At 45.1% G+C, this 21,260-nt stretch overlaps 1 protein-coding gene across 1 annotated transcript; it reads left to right on the forward strand.

The window, feature by feature from the left end:
• The first annotated feature begins 11,685 nt into the window (after window positions 1-11,685).
• LOC114620103 (zinc finger protein 11) lies at window positions 11,686-17,550 on the forward strand. The gene is made up of 3 exons (XM_028766118.1): window positions 11,686-11,760; window positions 12,443-12,538; window positions 14,873-17,550. The coding sequence occupies exons 1-3, from the start codon at window positions 11,727-11,729 to the stop codon at window positions 16,798-16,800; spliced, it is 2,058 nt and encodes a 685-aa protein (XP_028621951.1). The 5' UTR covers window positions 11,686-11,726; the 3' UTR covers window positions 16,801-17,550.
• Window positions 17,551-21,260: the final 3,710 nt, after the last annotated feature.

Genomic DNA, 21,260 nt, shown 5'->3' on the forward strand with positions numbered 1-21,260 from the left:
CTCTCTCTCTCTCTCTCTCTCTCTCTCTCTCTCTCTCTCTCTCTCTCCTCTCTCCTGTCTTTGTTTCTCTCTCTCTGTCTGTTTCTCTCTTTCTCTGTGTCTCTCTCTCTGTCTTGTGTGTGTGTGTGTTGTGTGCCTGTCTGTCTGTCTGTCTGCCTGCTTGTCTGTCTGTCTGTCTGCCTGCCTGCCTGCCTGTCTGTCTGTCTCTTCCTCTTTTAACAAAGTGAAGTCACTCAAGGTCATTCATGTTGCAAATCAAAGAATTTAATATTTAATAAATAGTATCCCATTTTGTCCATCCTCCCCTCCCCCCATATCCTTTATGAGTCATCTGTTGATGGATACTTTGTTTCCATTTCTTAGCTATTGTAAACAGCACTGCAGTGAGCCTGGGAGTGGCGCATCTGTATTCAACATCCCACTCCCTTTCAGTAGATACCCAGTAATGCGCTTACTGGACCGCACGGCACTTTTTGTTTGTTGAAGAACATGTATACTATTCTCTGCAATGGCTGTCCTTATTCTCCATGAACATCACGTAAGTGATCTTTTCTCTCCACACCCTTATCAATGCATGTTTGCATTCTCACATTAGCCATTTCTTCTGTACTAAGGTGATACTTTATTGTGGTTTCCTCATAATTGGTGATGTTGACCATCCATTTTTTCATGTATATTTTTTGCTATTAGGTCCTTACACATTTGTATGTGTAAACGGTGTGTGTGTGTGTGTGTGTGGTGTTTGTTGTATGTGCTTATGGTGTATGTATATGTATAGTATGTTTGTGTGTTTGTGTACATGCATAATGTGTGTATGTGTCTATGAGTCTTGTGTATGTAGTATGTGCATGATATGTATGTGTTTGTCTATGTCCATGGTGTGCACACATGTATAGTATGTGTGTTTTTGTGTGTGTATGTATGGCGTATGTGTGCTTGTGAGGTATTTTTGTATGTAATGTGTATTATGGTGTGTGTCTATGTGTGTGTTTGTGTGTCTGTGCATGCACAGTGTGTGTGTGTGCATGTCTATGAGGTGTGTTTGTGTGTGTGTGTGTAGTGTACTTCTGCATGTGTATGTAGAAGCCAGAGTTTGACTCAGTCTTCCTCTACTGATCTCTGTCTGGTGCTTACCAGTTGGCTAGATCAGTTGCACATTGAGTTCCCATGATCCTCCATTGCTGCCTCTCAGCACCAGGTACAGTAGAGTGTGTGAGAGCCACTACCTCATCTAGGCCTACCCAATCCACAGTCGTATTGCACCAGCCACTCAGCCTCATCCCAGATGTTGCTCCTGCCACAGGCTGCCGCACATCTTCCCTCCTGCCAACCTCTCCACATGCAGCGTTTGCTGTGTGGCTCAAGCTCAGAAGGGAGCCAGGCTGGACTGTGTCCTGCCAGGCACAGGACAGAGCTGCCACGCATGCTGTAGAACTGGCTCCCTCATTCTGACAGCTGCTAAGCTAACGCCATAGCTCATTTTTTATTGACCACATCTGGAGAGGGCCCTGGGTTGAATAAAAACCCTCCACACCTAGTATTCTTGGTTCCTTCCTCCCCCCGCCCATGGAAGATGTGCATAACATACGGAGGGAATAATGCCTACGTCTAAAACAAGACCTTAAATCTTTTCCTCTGGTGATGTCATATAATTTATGCTTTTGTGACCTGTGGCTCAGGAAGTAAAATCTTTTAAGTGAACACTAGCACAGTACCTTAGCCTTCTTCCTACTTCTTCCTTATGAACTCTGAGAAACAGCCCTGTGACCAGAAAGACTCAAGACATGGACACCAGGGCTTCTTACCTTTAGACTGCAGTCATATACACAGGTTGTATAGGAGAGTGTGGGGCTGTGGAAAATCCAGCCATGGTAAAAGAAGTTTCACGCATACACCCATTCACACATGAACACACACGTACATGCACACATCCTAGCCTACACAACTATGCACACACACTGTACACCTTTAACATACTAATAAAAAAAATAAAAAATAAAAGCCAAACTCATAATGAATGTGAGGTATTCCTTGTGGTGCTAACTCATACTTCTTTGTGTGGCCCGACCTCAGCTTCAGTCCTCAAATACTGAAAAAAACGTGACCATTTTCACCACACCTGCCCGCATGCCCGAGCCTCCAATGAAGTTGCCTGAGGCAGCTTGGCTCTAGCTCTAGGCTGACACACGAGGCCATGAAGATGACTTAGTGGGTAAAATGCTTGTGTCTGCATGTCTGAGGACCTGAGCTCACACTCCTCCCAGATCCTAGGTACAAAGCCGTTCCAGTTAGGTTTCTGTGGTTATGATGACATTCCATGACCAAAAGCTACTTGGGGAGGAAAGGGTTTATTTCATCTTAAAACTCTTGGGTCACACTCCATCACTGAGAGAAGTTGGGTCAGGAACTCAGGCACAAACCTGGAGGCAGGTGCTGATGCAAAGGCCATGGAGGGATGCTGCTTACTGGCTGGCTCCCCATGGCTTGCTTGCTCAGCTTCCTTTTTGGTACTACCCAAGGCCACCTGGTAGTCCAGGGGTGGCACTGCCTAGTTGTCTGGCCCTCTCAAATCAGCCATTAACTGAGAAAAAGTCTCAGGGACCTGCCTATAGGCAATCTGATGGAGGCATTTTCTCAGTGGAAGTTCCCTCTCCCCAGATGACATCATCTTATGTGCAGTTGACAAAAGCTATGGAGTACAAAAGCCTGCACATAAATGCGGGGCTATAATCCCAGGTCTGTGATGTCAAGGTGAGAGGTGGAGGAAGGCAGACCCCTTGAAGCTCAGGAGGCAGAGGGGGACAAAGATAGATCTCTGTGAGTTCAAGGCCAGCCTGGTCTACATAGTGAATTTCATGTCTATGCACTGATGTTCCAGGCCAACAAAGGACCTTGTCTCCAATGGTAGAGAAAAAAAAGTGGAATGTCCCTGAATGCAGACATCTGAGGTTGTCCTCTGACCTCCACACTCACACCGAACACCTATACACACATTAAAATAAAAATGTTGTATGTTATGAAGCATGGAATCTTTAGTGTCCACAGCATTTCCTGTGAAAAATAATGGTTTAATAACAGAAAGCAGACTTTTATTTTCCTACCTTTCTTCAACATGTATCAAAGCAGTGTCTCTTTGTATTGTGATGTAGTAGAACATTTTGTGTAAAAAAAATTGTCATTTGAGCCCAGTATGATTGAGTAGGCCTTTAATCTCACCACTCAGGAGGCAGAGGGGGACGAAAGTGGATCTCTGTGAGATCAAGGCCAGCCTGGTCTACATAGTGAATTTCATGTTTGCCAGGGATACACAGTGAGATCCTGTCTCAAATAAAATAAAATAAAATAAAATAAAATAAAATAAAATAAAATAAAATGTTAAAAACTGTTGTTCAGACGGCTGACTTGAGTTTTATGGAAATGTGTTAAATGAATGTTTGCTTAGCATTAGGATAGAATTCCCAATGGTTTCTGAAAGGTTTCTGATAAAAGTCTTAGTTACTTTTCTCATTCCTGTCAGAAAATACCCAAGAAAAAGCAATATATAGAAGGGTAGGTTAATGTTGGCTTAGTTTGCTGGTCTAGTCCACCAGTGCTGGGAACTGGCTACAGAAACATGAGGAGGCTGGTCACACCAAACCCACAGTCAGCAGCAGAGAAGTTCATCCTGGCACTTAACTACTGCTCTGTTTTATCCTTTGTTGTCCAGGGTGGGCCCTGGCCTGTGGTGTATCATGAACTTTCAGGGTACACCCTTCCTCCTCAGTTCAGCTATTCTGAATGTATATAGGTGTATAAAAAATAGACATAGAAATCAAACATTTACCAATAACAAATCATTGTTTTAAAGTAAATGTCCACACTATTTGCTATTAGTAAATATTTGATTTTTAGGTCTATTTTATACCCCTATGTACATTCAGGGTCATGCATAGATTTCTCTTGTCAAAAAGTGGGAAAGTTTAAGAAACCCCAAAGTTATTACCTTAGTTGCTTTTCTATTGCTGTGATAATATACCATGACCAAGGACACTTCTAAAAGAAAGTATTTTGTTGGGCATTTGGTTCCAAGGGCTTAGAGTCCTTGATAGTGAAACAAGGTAGGAGGAGGCAGACACGGCAGAGCTGAAGCTGAGAGCTCACACACTGAATCACGAAGAGGAAACAGAGAGCACAGTAGGAATGGCAAGAATCTTTTAAAACCTCCAAGTCCATCCCCAGTGACACATCTTTTTTTTTTTTTCAGTGAGGCCACACCTCCCAATCCTTTGGAAACAGTTCCACCATCTTACATTCACACATGTAAGTCTATTCAAACCACCACAGTCCACTCTCTAGCCTCCACAGACTCCCGACTGTATCGTAATGCAAAATGCATCAGTCCAATTTCAAAAGTCCCCATAGTCTTTCAGTGTCAACACCATTTAAAAGTCCAAAGTTCAAAATCTCTGAGAGACGCAAGGCAATCTCTTAAGGGTAACCCCCTATAAAACCAAAAAAGCAAATAACATACTTCCCAACATACAATGTACAGAATTTGCATTACCATTCCAAAAGGGAGGAATAGTGGAATTCTGAGGAAATGTTGGACCAAGGTACGAATGAAACCCAGCAGGGCAAATCTCAAATCTTGTAACTTCATGCCTGATGTCAGAGGGCTTAAGTGGCTCTGCTCTTCCAGCTTTGCTGCCTGGTACAAACTTCTCGATAGGGCAAGTCCTGCTCCATGTCTGTAGCTTTTCTTATTGGATATTCCAAGGCTCCGGCACCTCTAACATCTTAGAGTCTCCAACAGAAAACTGGCTTCACTTTCACAACTTTCAAACAATGGCCTCTCAGGGCCTCCATGCAGGGCATCCCCCGCCACATACATGTCCTCTGTGGCTCTCCAAAAATGACTGGTGAAGAATCGAACACCCTCTTACAAGTGTATCCTTCATGCTTCAAAAGCCAGCGTCACAGAGACGACACTACCAAGTCTGTCTATCAGCTCATAGTGAAACCAGCCCCTTCGAATCATGTTTGCAGCAGCTTTAATTTGCTCTTCCTTCATAGGGTCAGAAAGTGTCTTCAGTCTTTTCTTACAAGTTGGAAGCTTATCTGGGTGAGATCCTGTCCCAAGGACACCCCTCTCTTGTTCCATGCTGATCGAGCCTCTCCTTGAAATCTCTGTCTCTTTCAGTACCTGCCTTGGCTCCCACATTAAATTCCCTGGGGCTCTTTTTCTTCGCAAACTACATTTTGTATTTCTTTTTGCCCCACCTGCTCTTTTTCATGTACACCCACCCAAAGAGTGATCACTAATAACCACACAGCAGAGTCAATATTAGACCGTCTTGAAATCTCCTCTACCAAAGAAAGTAGTATTCATCAGAGTAGTCTTTCCAGAACAAATTGGGAGTCCTGTTGCCGTGCCATGATATTTTATATATATCCAATAGGGATTTGAAGCAACTATTTGGAAATGCAAAAAGATAAAGGAGTAAATTGGTCAAAATACACTGTACGAAACTCTTAAGAGAATTGCCAAAAATAGTCTATGCACCAAAGACCTGTCATTTTGTCGGCCTGGAAGGAGTAACTTGCACTGTCAATCAAGGCTGTGGGAAGCCAGGATCCATTCAGGTCCTTTAGATTGAGAACTGCCATGGAGATAGGCTTTAGCCTTGGCGGGCTTTGTGTGGGTTGCCACCAACATTGGAGTCCGTTTGCTATTTGCACTTCTCATCCAGTTCTTGCCGGCTAGCCTGTGCCCTCACAACTAGGACTCACAGGGAAGATTTCTAGACACCACGGAACCCAGACACTCCGGAACGGGTCACCGCGGAACCCAGAGATCCGGGAACTCAGATACCCCGGAACGGAACCCTGAGGAAACCGGAGACTGGAGAACCCGGACATCACGGAACGGGACACCGCGAAAACGATCCGTTCCGGAATCCGGACATGGTGAGTCGGGGCCCGGCCTCCGAGCATGGAGGCATTTTCTGTAGATGCGGCCGTGCGGGGTCGGCGGCAAGGCCGGGGTCGACTCCTTCTGGGGCGGCTATGTCGGCTCTCAGCGAGGGCACAAGTTTGGCAGCCCGATGGCGGGATACTGGGGACACTCGGTGTGCGGGTCCTGCCTGAGAAAAGGTCTCGCCTTGGCTCCGCGTCCCTTTCTCCTGAGCTCCCTACACCAGGGGCAGCGTCCATTCAGGACAGTAAATTCCTGAGAATTTCCCATGCCAGCTTCCTGTCATCACATTAAACTGTCCTCGCGTAGATTTCAAACAGACTCTGTGCTTTTTATATTCCCGGCCCCCTGCTACCCAGTGTACATCAGGTGGCAATTTGAAAGGACTTGTTTTGTGTTCATGGACTTTGCACCGGTGCAGAAAGCACAGGGCAGTTATTAGACTCCTGGTAAAATTTCTCCCGTTACACTTCTCCCTAGGCACAGGCGCTTTAGCACGCAATCTTTGGGTTGAGCTTTTCCCTGGCTGATTTCAGAGGTGATGTGTCTTTATTTCATCCTTTTTTGGGGGGGAGGGGGGGGACACTGGATTTCAGTACTTTTGACCTCAAGTGCAGATATTAGGTACTATTGGTGCCATGTCTCGGGATAGGAGTTGTTAAGGTCCCTGGGATTCTGTCCTAGGGCGGATCTGTGAGCCCGCAGTCTTTAAGGTTGGATACCAAGGGGATAGGGGTAACGTTTAGTATATTTTATCTGAAGACACTGCCTCTGTTTACATATCTTGACTACTGTGATATAACTGTGTCCTCATCCTGGTATGCTTACTCTGTATTGTGACTTTTGGGTCATACAGTAATTCCACTTTGGCTTTTTTTTTTTCAAGAGCTTTCACGTTATTTAAAAATTCATATAGTCAATTTGTCATCTTGCCAATAGTTCCCAAGGACTGCCCCTCCCCGTGTTTATGTTCCCTAGAACCCCACTTCCTTTTTTTTTCTATTGATGGACATCTCTTCAGGTAGCCCATGCTGGCCTGCAAGTGTCCTTGTTTGTGCTGATGCCTCCTGAGAGTTGAATTAGCTTTTTGGTAAGAGCTCCCAGTCCTTCATTTAATTGCAATTGCAAATAAATGAGAGACCATGCTTTTATGTAGCTTCTGGAAGCGTCTACTAGAAACACTTGCTAGGACTGTACAGGGACCTGTGATTTTTTTCGCTTTTCTACCTTATGACATGTGCTTATACATGTATGTATAGTTCCTGCCCGAGGTCTAGGGAGACTTTTCATCTTCTTTGTTCCCAAAATCTTGGCAGTTCATATATGGTCCCTTTAGTGAAAGATGGGATATTTGGGCTACTCAGTCCCCCCACCCACCTCCCACTAGGTCTGACATCAGGGCAGTAGGCACGCATTGTATACATGTCACCCATGATACGAGTTTCTAATCTCTCTTCTTATGTACCCTGCCTTTTCTTGTAGACTTGTAGACTAGGCCTCTATTGTGTTCTGACTGCTTCTGTGAACCTGTAATATGCTTTTAGACAGGTTGACAATGGGTGAGAGCTACATTTATCTGGGAGTACAGGGATGAATATTTGGAATGCAGTTAGAAGCTATGCTGGCCCAGGAAAGTGACAGTTGTAGGTTCTCCTCCTAGGTCCATGATGTCCCTGGCTCTGGGTAGTTGGTTAGGTTCCCAGTAGCAGGCATGATTTCCCTCTTGGTTAGAAGCATCAAGTTCAGTTAGAGTTGTTGGTTACCTCCGAGCTATTTGTGCGTTGCTTATCATGTCGTGCTGCTCACAGTGTCGTCCTTAGGCATCCTAGCTTGTAACACTGTTGTCTGCTTCTCTCCTTTGGAAACTTGCATGGCACCGTCTGGGACCTTGAAAGCAAGTCCTCACAAGAGGGGACTTTCAGATCAGACCCTCTGGGTCCTGTGTCTGAAGTACACAGTGTGTTCTGTAGAAGGCAGTGGTAGTAGCTTATGTTTTGAGAGTCTCCAGAACTCCTTGTAAATTCCCTTTTAAGATATATATTTATTCTGTTGGTTCTGCTTTTTCTAGGGAACCCTAACTAATACAATGTGTTAAGGTCCTTTAAGCTGACAATCTGTGTTTCAGGTATTCTGGGTGATTTTCCAAGAAGAAAGTCTCATGGCCATTTCAGAATCAGGGAAGCCACTAAACCAGTGGTTACTAACCTGTGGGCCGTGACCCCTCTGGCAAACTTCTAGCTCCAAAAATATTTATATTATGATTTAGAACTAGCAAAATTATAGTTATGAAGTAGCAACAAAAATAATGTTATGGTTGGGGTTCACCACCGTAAGGAGCTATATTGAAGGGTCACAGCATTAGGAAGGCTGAGAACCACCTTGACTAATGTAATTTGCATTGGTTAGCAAAATGATGGGTGAAGTGGAGATGGTGGAGTCTTGTCTAGTCCCTTGGTACCCAGAGTCTGCAGGTACTCCAGTAGTGTGTGTGTGATGACAGCATCCACCAACAAGCTCCAGACATCCTCTGGGATACTTGATATTTCTCAGAGCACTTGCTGTAATAGAAATACTACATAGCTATTAGTTTTTCTGCACTGGTACAGAGTAATGAAGAGAGAAGTGTGTGCTTAGCTCAGTTATCTTCCCACGGTCCTTCCTATCATCTTGTGCTGGGTAAATCTGCAGATGTGAAACACAGAAAGGGTCACCTAGAATTTGAATGTGAAGACACTACAGTGGTTGTGATTGCCCGTTGCTTCTTACACAGTCTTTGGTGAAGTTAGGACTTTTTTCTCGGTAGTAGTGGGGTTTGACTTCATGCGTATGAGGCAGATGCTCTTTCACTGAGCTACATCCCAGACCCAAAGTTATTCTATGATGTGGAAATAATACTGACATGCAGACGTAACTCATGCTTTAGTCATTTTTGATGTGGTGAGGTAGGGTTATTATCCTGCCCTGCCTAGTTGAGAATGTGCTGAGTAGCATAGGCTAGCCCCAATGTCATGCTCCTTGTATTTGACCCTCTTGAGTACTAGGACCATAGGCATGTGCCATAGGCTGTGCTTCTCATTTTCTGATAGAGTTTGAGCATCTTTCCATCATCCTTAAAATCACAGAATGTGTTGGTGGGGGTGCAGGGGCAGGGGGAGTGTTGGGAATGACTTGTGATATTTTTCCATTCTGGTAACCCTGCCTCTGTTTTACCTTATGGATGCAATTGTCAGTTGTTATGAGTATAGTTGCCTATTTTTAATGGGATAGCTCATTTCCCATTGCCTTGTGACTCTTACTTGTGTTTAAGTTTTGAAATGGGTGGACTCAGAAGTCTGCATTTCTTCCTTTGATTTTTATTAACTTTTTTGTGCATATGCACTGTGTATGCATAGTCACATGTGACTGTAGGTATAGATGTGTGTACAGACACACACACACTCACACACGATGACGTTTGCAGAGGCCAAGTACAGGTGTCTGGTGTCTGTCTCAATCTGACTTATTAAGACAGGCTCTCCCTTGAACCCAGAATGTGAATGAGCTGATTTGTCGAATCCAGCTAGCTACCTTGCCCCAGTGATCCCCGGTCTCTCCCCTGAGAGTTGGGATTCCAAGGAAGCCACCAGGCTCAGGTGACATTTTCATGAATGCTTCGTAGCAAATGTTTGCCCACGGAGCCATCTCTCTTCCTTAAGTTCCCTGTTTTAACTTGTATGAATTCTCGGGATGTGGTTTCAGTTCTAAGGCCACCGCCAGCTCGGAACTGTGACTCCTATGGATTGTCACGCAGTTCGTTAGCTTCTGTGTGTGTGGTGAGAACAGGAATTTACATTTTAAGTTATTCCGTTCATGAGCTCACTCAACAGTACTTACTGAAAAGTCTGTGGCTCTGTAACAAAGGTTTATGGCGACATCTACGTAGAAATGACCTCTAATTAGCTCCCTCTTTGTGCTTTCCCAGGATAGAGGTATTCTCATCAGATATAATGAGTCAGCTGCATTGGGCTTTGGTGTCCAGTAGCCTCAACTGCAGCTGAGTTTAGGCATCAAAGGTGTGCATTAGAGAGCCGAGGCTGCAGCTGCTCGTTGAGGGTAGAAGGAGGAAGAGCTGGTTTTTAAAACTGTGAGGACATGATACACAGGATTTCTACAGGCATCTCTTGGGCCTTCCCTAGTTTCTCTGGGGTGGTTGTGGGGTATGCGTAAAAGGAATTATAAACCGACCAACCCCAACAGGTACTCAGACATCTCTGGAGAGAGAAAACTGAAAGTGAGTGGGCAGTGTTTGCCAGACACGTCTGTTCTCTCCCATCCATAGCTCTGGACAGAGGCAGCCCCAGGGTGGATGCATTTATCCCCTTTACTACAACCAGGAACTCTCATCATTTCTCTAGACCTTTCTTGATTCAGAGACCTCAGAACGGAAAGAGAACTTTTAGTCAAATCCTTAAAGTTAGCTAGTGCCCGTCCAGTGAACTTCTTTTCTAGTGTTGTGTTGAGTAGTCTGTGTCTTTTACCTTTCTATATAATTGGGAAAGTTTGATTTTTTTAACTATATCTAATTTGTGTCTGCTTGTGTGTGTACACACGTGTGTGTTTGTGTGTATGTACGAATGGGGCTGTATGACGTCATGCTTGTGGAGGTCAGAGGATAACTTGTGGGAGCTGGTTCTCTCCTTCAACAGGGTGGGTCCTCAGGATGGAACTCAAGCTTGGTCAGAAGTACCTTTACCCTCTGCAGGGAGCGGTAAGCACTGAGCTATTTCTCCAGCTCCACAGTGCTGCTCTCCAGTCAGAACACATCCTGGTTAGGTGGTTTTGGTTTTGTCAACTTGGCATGAGCTGTCATCTGAGGAGGGAAGTGCAGTTGAGAAAATGTCCCCATCAGAGTGGCCTGTGGGCAAGCACACAGGGCCTTCTCTTGATTGATGATTGATGCAAAAGGACCCGATCCACTGTGGGAGGTGCTGCCCGGGCACCCCTGCCCCCACCCCGAGACTTTCATGTCACGACTATTACACCATCCCTCCTCTGTTGAGGCCTCACCCCCTTCATCAGCCCCTGTCTCCCTGACCTCCAGAAACACCCCAAGTGAAGTGTACAGCTCTAACAGTTTAAAGCTAAGATAGCATACTGGTAAATTTCATTGTCCTTCATAAGTGAATAAAATCCTGGTGTGTGTGTGTGTGTGTATCACATCTTCACTGTCCATTTGTCAGCTAATGGACAGCTAGGTTGGTCCATTTCCCAGCTGTTAGGATGAGATCAGCTATGGTCATGGATGAGCAAGTATCTCTGTGGTAGATGGAGCCCTCTGGGTTTATGCCGGGACCTGTGGTGGTCTGTCTTCAGCTTTCAGGAACCTCCCCCTGGTTCTCACAGTGGCTGTTCCAGTTTTCACTTGGCATCAGCAGCGATGAGTTGTCTCCTTTCCCACATCCTCGGCATCCTTTGTTGCCATGTTTTCTTGATGCTTCTCATTCCGATTGTGCTGAGATGAACCTGAAAGGACTTTACATTTGCATATCCCCGATGGCTGAGGATGCTGAGCCATTTTAAAGTACTTCTTGGCTGTTCTTCCTTGGAGGATCCTCTGTTCGGTTCCTTATCCTGTCCTCTTTTGATTAGGTCATTTGTTTTCTTTTTGTTTAGTTCTCTGTGCTATCCACTTATATTTCAGGAGCTGTTGTCATTCAAGGATGTGTCTGTTGATTTCTCTCCAGAAGAGCGGGAATGCCTAGACCCTGCTTGATGGAATTTGTATAGAAATGTGATGTTGGAGAATTACAGAAACCTTGTCTCCCTGGGTGAGGATCTCTGTCTACAGAATTCTTAATTGCCTCTTAACAGCTGCTTTCCTTTCTCTGTAGACAGTTTATTAGGGGCTTCCATTTTGTATGAAGGTAGTTCATATTCCCACACATAAGAGAAATTTAGGGGTTTGATGGCCAGTAGATCATTTTAATTGTATTTATCTTAAAATCTCCTTTCTTGAGGAGTATCTTCACTCTAGGTCAGCAGTTCTTAACCTGTGGGTCATGACCCCCCGACAGGGCTTGCAGATACTTGTATTACGATTCCTGATAGTACTAAAATTACAGTTAGGAAGTAGCAACAAAATCATGCTATGGTTGGGGGTCATCACAACATCAGGAACTGTATCAAAGGGTCGCATCATTAGGAAGGTTGAGCATCATTAGGAAGGTTGAGCATCACTGCTCTAAATCAGGGGTAACTTCAGAAACGTACTGGCTGAAGCTTTGTGCCTGTATCTTACAGTCCATCTCCTCCTCTGCAGGCGAAGCTTAGCATCTCCAGGTTGAAAGTCCCTCACACGCACTCTAATGTATATGTCAGGGAATAATCGCGGAAATAATTTCCTCAAACCTCCTTTAATAGTTCCTTTTCCCAGCACAGTATGGTCAGAGAAATGTTACTACTTACTAGGAGACTCTTAACTGAACACTGTTCTCTGTTTGTAATAAACAGGTCTTGCTGTGTGTAAGCCCTCCCTGGTGACACTGCTGGAGCAGAGACAAGAGCCTTGGGATGTGAAGGGACAGGAGTCAGGAGCCATGTACCCAGGTAGGTAGGAATGGATCAGAAGACACAGGAAGATGCCTGGCCTTCAGATGTGGATTCCAAAGCTCTGTTTCAGTGGAGAGGACTTTTCCAGGAGCCCCTGGAGCTGGAGTTACAGGCAGTTGTGAGCTGCCATGTGGATGCTGGGAACTGAACCCAGGTCCTATGGAGGAGCTACACATTCTTGAAACTGAGCTGTCTCTTTGGCTCTAGCTACATAACCTTTAAGTTTACAAATAATGAATTAAAACGAGAGTAATGTAAAGTCTGTCATCTGTTCCTGTCTCGTGGACCAGGGCCATCCAGGTAATACGCCGGTGAACTGCATAGAGTTCGTCAGAGTCCTTCAAATAGATTTTGGTTTTCTGTTTTCTATAGGGTCTTTTTTTTTTTTTTAAACTTTATCTGTTTAGGACTCCTGGGCTTAGGCTGGAGGGAAGTCTATGTGGTTGAGAATGACCCAAATTTGCTTCTCCTGACCATACTGAAGTTACCTGTCAGCCCTCAGACCTCTCACACATGCATTGGACCCCTTTTTTCCTCTCCCAAGAGAGCAGACTGATGCCGGAAGTTGTTTATGTTTTGGTGTGACCATGGAATGCTGTTTTTGGAAAAGAGGAGCTGTGGTTGATGACCAAAATAAAAAAGACTGCCCTTGGGTAGCCTTAGTTATTCTCCTCAATGGGGCTCGTACCTCCATGCATTAAGTACTCTGGGGATTTGTCGCAAAGGCAGTTGACTGTTATCTTTTGTTAGTTTCATGTTCCTCTGGGGCAGTGGAGAGGCTTCTCTGTTTCCTCTTCTGCCATCCGGAGGGCATGTCCTCTTGGCATGGTTTTGATGTTAGAGTTAGAAGTAAGTCACCTTAGTGTAGCAACTGAGGTGATGGTTATTTTGATTTCCTGCCGGTGTTTCTTCTCATTATCCCTAGACTTCTCACTAGAGCAGGACAAAACAACAACAACAACAACAACTAAACAGACAAAAAACCTAAAACCAAAACAAAAGCAAAAACAACAACAACAACAACAAAAACCCCAAAAATCATTTATTCCAAAATATGATAGGGAGAATATTTGGGAGTTATGACCCTGACAATTTGCATTAAAGAAAGACAAGACTGTAGCAAACCTTCAAAAGTCAGCTAACTCTTACTGGACTCAAAATTGTTCCCATGAGGGCAAAGCCTACGAATGCCAAGAGCACAATGAAGCCTTCAATAATAACTCAACTCTTAGTTGACACCAGGGAGTTCATACAGGAGAGACGCCCTGCAAATGTACATTTTACAGTGTGGGACAACCCTGCACAACAAAAAGCCCATTACCAACCGAGATCCAGAGCATACAGCATGTCAGAAAATCAGTTAAGAGACTGTATGTTTGACTAACTAGCCACATCCCATCTGGTAACGTAAGTTTCCTCTTACACGAGGTTTGGGTTATTCTTAAAATGCACCTGCTCCATGCTTCAGTTAGGAACTAGAACGAGTGAAATATAGCCGGACTGAACTTTGAAGCGGGCCTTCCTTTAGAAGGAGACTGGGGATGAAGAACACATCTTGAGCACTGCTGTCCTTTTGAGGGCCTCGTTGCTTTGTTGTCTGCACTACAGCATACAGCTGAACACATGCAGGAAGCGGTGTTGTTGTTTTGGGGTTTGTGGTGCTTTGAATATGGTTGGCCGAGGGAGGGGTACTATTAGGAGGTGTGGCCTTGTTAGAATAGGCGTGGCCTTGTTGGAGGAACTGTGTACAGATGGGCTTTTAGACTCTCCTCCTAGCTGCTTGCAAGGCAATCTAATGTTTGCCTTTGGAACAAGACATAGAACTCTCAGCTCCTCCTGCACCATGCCTGCCTGGATGCTACCATATTCCGGCCTTGATGATAATGGACTGAACCTCTGAACCTGTAAGGCAGCCCCAATTAAATGTTGTCCTTATGAGAGTCGCCTTGGTCATGGTGTCTGTTCACAGCAGTAAAACACTATAAGCCAGGGTTGTTGGGTTGTTTGTTTGTTTGGTCGTTGTTTATTTGTTTTGGGACAAGGTCTCACCATGTAGCCCAGGCTATCCTGGTACTTGGTATGGAATTCTGCAAACTTTGAACTTGCCTTGATCTTTCTGCTTCACCCTCCTCAGTGCTGAGCTTACAGCTCACACCCTCAGTTCACCCCCAATCAATCCTCCTCTGCTTCCACATCCCCATGCGGGTGCTTGGTGAATCCAGTCCATGTGTAACGATGTAGGACATTAATGAGGCTGGGAGAGAAACTGCTGTTCGTCTAGTGAAATTCATAGCTTTAGCCATGAAATTGTCCGTCCTCTTTTCTCCCCAGAGACTCTTTCTGACTGCAACAACTCTGTGAAAGACTTTGATCAACACGCAGAACTTACCATCCGTCAGTGCACACACAGCGAAGAGAAGCCATACAAGCAGGAAGAACGTGAGTCAGCTTCCAAGCAGCACGTCAGGGCGCACAAAGGAGACATGCCCCATAAATGCAAAGACTGTGGGAAAGTCTTTAAATACCGCTCCATCCTCAACCAACACCACGTCATTCACACAGCCGCAAGACCCTACACATGTAAAGAGTGCGGCAAAACCTTTAAGAGAAGCAGAAACCTCTCCCAGCACCTGGCGATTCACAAGAGAGGGAAACCACACCAGTGTGAGGAGTGCGGCAGAGCCTTCACTAAGCTTTCTGTCCTGACTCAACACCGTGTCACCCACACCGGAGAGAAGCCCTTCCAGTGTAAAGAATGCGGCAGAGCCTTCAAATATAATTCGAGCCTCACTCAGCACGAAGTCATTCATACCCAAGCCAAACCCTACAAGTGTCAGGAATGTGGCAAAGCCTTCAAGAGAAGCCACACGCTCAGTCAACACCAGGTGACTCATAATGGAGAGAAGCCGTACAAGTGTAAGGAGTGTGGCAGGGCCTTCACTAAGCAGTCGTCTCTCACACAGCACCAGGTCATCCACACTGGAGAGAAGCCCTATCAATGCAGAGAGTGTGGGAAAGCCTTCAGGTATCAGTCAACCCTTACCCGACACCAGGTTGTTCACACGGGTGCAAAACCCTACAAATGTTCCGAGTGTGGCAAGGCCTTCAATAACAGTTCCACCCTCAGTCGGCACCAGATCATCCACACGGGAGAGAAGCCCTACAAGTGTCAGGAGTGCGGCCGGGCCTTTTACTGCTCCTCCTTCCTCATCCAGCATATGAAGATCCATTTCGAAGAGATGCCCTACCGGTGCAAAGACTGTGGGAAGCCGTTCAGGCTCTCCTCCCAGCTTATCCGACACCAGAGGATCCACACTGGGGAGGAGCCCTACATATGTAAAGAGTGTGGCAAAACCTTCAAGTATCAGTCTAACCTCACCCGTCACCAAATCCTTCACACCGGCACGAAACCCTACAAATGCCCCGAGTGTGACAAGGCTTTCAATAACAGTTCCACCCTCACTAGACACCAGGTCATCCACACGGGAGAGAAGCCCTACAAGTGTCAGGAGTGTGGCAGGGCCTTTTACTGCTCCTCGTACTTAATCCAGCATATGAAGGTCCATTTCGAAGAGGTGCCCTACCGGTGCAAAGACTGTGGGAAGCCATTCAAGTGTTCTTCCCAGCTTATCCGACACCAGAGGATCCACAGCGGAGAGAAACCCTACGTATGTAAGGAGTGCGGCAAGGCCTTCAACTGCACTTCCTACCTGACTAAGCATCGGAGGATCCATTCCGCAGAGAAACCCTACGTATGCAAGGACTGTGGCAAGGCCTTCAACTGTCCTTCCTACCTTTCTAAACACCGGAGAATTCATGTTGGAGACAGACTCTATAAATGCAAAGACTGTGGCAAAGCCTACTACTTTTCCTCACAGCTTAACCGACATCAGAGGATCCATACTGGGGAGAAACCCTACATATGTAAGGAATGTGGCAAGGCCTTCAACTGTTCTTCCTACCTTAATAAGCATCAGCGGGTCCATATTGTAGAAAAACCCTTTGTGTGTAAAGAGTGTGGCAAAGCTTTTAACTGCTCCTCATACCTTACTAAACACCAGATGACCCATACCGGAGACAAGTTATACAAATGCAAAGACTGTGGTAAAGCCTACTACTTTTCCTCCCAGCTTAACCGACATCAGCGAATCCATACCACAGACACACCCTATAGATGTAAAGAATGTGGCAAGGCCTTCATTTCTTCTTCCAGCCTTAAGCGACACCAGGAAACACACTCTACTGAGACCAAGCAGTGAATAGAATTTGTGTATATGTATATAAGCAAAGCCTTAGTCGGAAGATAGTTGTTACTGGGTGTTTCATAAAAGAGAAAAAACCCTATTTGTGCACTTAATGTCTTTAACAACTGCTGAATCTTCCGTTTGCACCAAAAGGCCCATGTATGAGGGGAAACCATGCAGGTGTGAGGAATGTGGCACTGTTTCAGATTGTGTTCTACACAACCCATAGTTGAGAACCATTACAGATGGGATAATATGGCCTGGCCTTTGACCAAAGCTCTTCTTCAAAGTAGCAAATTCATAGTGGAAAGAGTATTGTCCTATGTCTAACTCTCAGAACAATCCAACACTATGCCATAAATCTCCTCATAAAATGAAAAAAGTAACATAACTTTCACTAGTACCTCAACAAATTGTTTTGTTTTGTTTTTGGTTGTTTGTTTGTTTCTGAGACAGGATCTCTGTAATAGCCCTAGAACTCACTCTGTAGACCAGGCTGGCCTCAGACTCACAGAGATCTGCCTGCCTCTGCATCCAGAGCACTGGGACCAAAGGCATACACCCACAGGCCCAGCCTATACCTCAAAACTTGGTGTATACAAAGGATTGTCATAGGACAGAAATCTTACAAATATATAGATGTGGCAAAATTTTGAACTGCTGCTTGTCATTAGTCAATGGGTGGAAAGAATATATCACTGGTGTCAGAGTGATTTGAACTCGTCTTTGAAAGGATGGAATTTGTTATACATCCAAATTTGCTAAGTAACCTCACTTTAAAAACTACAAAGTTCAGTTCTCAGGCTGTCTCAGTAGAAAAATAAGCCTGCTTTCTGAGAAGTTTTAAACTGTTTCTTCCAGAGAGCATAAAATTGACTTTGGAAAACTGTGTATTATGTATAGACTTTATTTTAGCACATACATGAGTGAATGGCTCCTCAGTAGTTATCTCTGGTATGTGTTGTTTGACATGATATTTTGTCACAGAGATTAAATCACCTTACCATGTACATAACAGATCTTTGTAATATTTTGTTGAGGAATACTGAATGTCTGGTAACTCTTGTTCCCAGTGTATTTATCCCTCAAACAGATGTATAGATTTGGATTTTCCCGAGTGTGATATTTTAATCCATCCTTTTTGCACTTAACCCAGAAATTACAAAGGATGTGAAAGTATAATAAAGTGTTCTAGCTCTCTGAATCTTTTTTTTTTTTTTTTGGTTTTTCGAGACAGGGTTTCTCTGTGTAGCCTGGGCTGTCCTGAAACTCACTCTGTAGACCAGGCTGGCCTCGAATTCAGAAATCCGCCTGCCTCTGCCTCCCAAGTGCTGGGATTAAAGGCGTGCGCCACCACCGCCTGGCCTAGCTCTCTGAATCTTAAGTCGTTTATACATTCGGCTTTTGTCACAAGGTTTTTATGCACACATCACTTCTTTGGAGATACACACACACACACACACACACACACACACACACACAGAACAGGGAAATGTTAGTATTCATTTGTGTTGACTGTGATGTACAATCCCATGGCAAACCTTACGAATGGAAGTACAGAAGTTCTCCCTGTTCATGGGTAATGATTAAAAATAAAAGGAAAGTTGAAAAACCAAAAATCGTTTTAAGGGAGCTGATAATTTATGGCAAGGTAGAAACCTTGTGTATAGAGGGGGAGGATAAGTCTATTTTGTCTAAATGGAACTTGTTGAAACAACTCCATGTTCTTTGTTTACAATAGTGACTTCCTGGTTCTACGTCTGTTAATCATGAAGGGCATATGTCTGAGTTCAAGCTTATGACTGTTTATGTGACCATCTGTCGTCGGTCATGGTTAGCCTCTGAGCCAGTTAACCATTAACTTCAGCGGAGCCTGCTTGCAAAGCATCAGCCCAGCTGGGTTTGTTGACTAACCCCCTCATAGGAGGAGGGCGGGTGGGGGGAAGGTCATGGGACCCTCATCTGTGTTTTCAGTACTGCATTCTGCCTGTTATATGGAGTTTTGCCCTAAGTTCATGTGGCCTCGAGGAGGGGATAGGTCATAGGTCAGAGAGAAGATGGGGAAGAGGGACTTCATCTGTGTCGCTGTGGGAAAGCTGTTGCACTCTTTGCATAAAGACTTATTGTGACTGATAGGTCCTGCAGGAAGTGCATGCTGTCAGGAGCCTGATATAGCTGTGTCCTTAGAGGTCTGCCGGAGTTTGACATATTCAGAGGCAGATGCTCACAGCTAACCATTGAACTGATCAAGGGGTTCCCAATGGAGGAGTTAGAGTGAAGACTGAAGGAGCTGAAAGGGTTTTCGGCCCCATGAGGAGAGCAACAGTGCCAACCAACCAGAGCTCCTCAGGGTCTAAACCACCAGTCTGGGAGCACCAGAAGGGACCCATGACTCCAGCTGTATATGTAAGAGAGGATGGCCTTGTCGGGCATAGGTGGGAGAGGAGATCCTTGGTCCCATGAAGCCTGGACACTGTGTGTGGGCGAATTCGAGGGTGGGGAGGTGGCAGTGAGGGGATAGCTGGGGGGGCACATCCTCATAGAAGCAGGAGGAGGGGGGATGGAATAGGGGGCTCCTGGGCAGGGGGTGGGGGGAATGGGGTAAAGGGATAACATCTGAAGTGTAAATGAAATACCCAATTAAAAAAAAGAGAGAGAAAAAAAAACCTAAAAAAATAAAAAGACTTTCTGGTGCAGCCTTTAGGAGGAAAACACCCACACCATAAGTAACCCCTTACGTATGTTCTGTAAGGAAGCCCAGTGTTGTTTCCTCTAGAGTGAACTTGGGTGGATTCATACCTCTGATTGTTGTCGGGACTTTATGAGAAGGGATAGATGTTTCTATCTGAACATTCCCCAGAAGGAATTTTAGCAACACTTGGTGTAGCTGGCAGAATATGACAAGACCAAGGATGCTTTTGGGAAGAGCAATGGTGGTATGCCTGGTCAGGGGAACGAGACAACCAGAGTGAAGTTCTGTGTGTGTGTGTGTGATGCATAGAAAATTGACATGGTAGCTTGCATGTAACTCAGGGGAGACTTCCTGGACTGGTGCCGGGAGTGGGGAAGTTCCGTGATGGCAGTCTTCTTGTAGGTGGTGTGGAGTCGCACATTTGCTTGATGGATGGGGTCCTCCCTGATGGTTTGGAGAAGGTTTAAGAGCAGTTGAAGAATTAGAATGCTATTGGCTGGTTTTATGTCGAGTTGACACTAACTAGAGTCAGTTGGAGAGAGGACACCTCTGTTGAGAAAACACCCTCCCCTAGATTGGCCTTTTGATTGATGTTTGATGTGTGTATTCTTGATTGATGATTGATGTACAAGGAGATTGCACACTGGCAGTGCCACCAGCCCTGGGATGGTGGTCGTTGGTGCTGCTCTAAGGAAGCAGGCTGAGCAAGCTAGAAAGCATCACTCTTCCATGCATGGCCTCTGGATCGATGCCTGTGTTGAGTTCCACCGCTGTGTATCAGTGATGGCTTCCAACCTTTCTGGTAGATTTTAGGAAGTCGTTTTCGGCTTCTGTATCTGCTGCTTTCAGCAAATGATCTACACGCATTATCTGTGTCGGGGCTTAGGAGAGTACCTACCTTAAAAATGACAGCTATGCATTTAGCTTGCACTGTAAACGTTGATCATATAAGAAATCCAATGCAAGCACAGGTGATTGTTACACTTTTCTCTTAGAGGCAGGTTAAGCAAACACTTTGAGTACATGGTAGACTAGCAGTCTTACATGACTTCAAGATGTATTATTGACTCTGGCTGTGAGGTCCAGCAAAAGTTCCAGCCTCTAAGAATGTAAGTTATTTTCAGAATATTGCATCTTCAGTCTCCGAGAACACTACCCGACAGGCGACACTGCCAGTTTCATCTTTCAGCTTGGGCGGACTCCTTACCACGTTGGCTACAATTGAACCTGTTTTCCTATGCTTTCTAGGATCAGAAAACTCCTTAGGCTCATTTCTTTCACAGACTGGAGCTGGGTGATATCCCTGAGGGTCGTCTCCCTGTCTGTCTGATGCAGAGCAAGTCATTTCTGGTGATCGTAATCTCGTAGTTAAATCAATTAATTACTGATTAATTAATCAGTAATGGCCACTGCCTCTTTTTTAGCACTCAGAAGCTCCCCCTGTCCCCTTCCTCTCCAACCTGCACATTTTGTATTCATTTCGGCCCACTTGTTGCTCCTTTTCACGGTAGACTTGATAAGGGTAACCAGTAATGACCACACCACAGACTCACAGGACTTGAAATTTCCTCTGCAAAAGATACTGGGCCATTCCTCTCTAATTTAGACTCAGGCAGATTATCAGGGTATGGGCAGCATCGTCAGATTTTTTTGCCCTGGTATCATAAAAAATGGCCACCAACACAATAGAGTCCTCACTCCCTGCCCTGCAATGCCGTGACCTGAGTCTCCACTATCTGTGTTATAATCAGCACTGTAGTCTTCCAGACAAATTGGTAAGTTC

The sequence above is a fragment of the Grammomys surdaster genome, unplaced genomic scaffold (assembly GCF_004785775.1).
Source record: "Grammomys surdaster isolate TR1022 unplaced genomic scaffold, NIH_TR_1.0 166, whole genome shotgun sequence".
Lineage (NCBI taxonomy): Eukaryota > Metazoa > Chordata > Mammalia > Rodentia > Muridae > Grammomys > Grammomys surdaster.

Excerpts from the sequence above, each read along its gene's own strand:
- LOC114620103 (XM_028766118.1), top strand. The coding sequence starts at position 11,727 with ATGTTGGAGAATTACAGAAACCTTGTCTCCCTGG. Across the intron at positions 11,761-12,442 it reads CAGAAACCTTGTCTCCCTGG|GTCTTGCTGTGTGTAAGCCC; the intron begins GTGAGGATCTCT and ends TGTAATAAACAG. Across the intron at positions 12,539-14,872 it reads GTCAGGAGCCATGTACCCAG|AGACTCTTTCTGACTGCAAC; the intron begins GTAGGTAGGAAT and ends TTTTCTCCCCAG.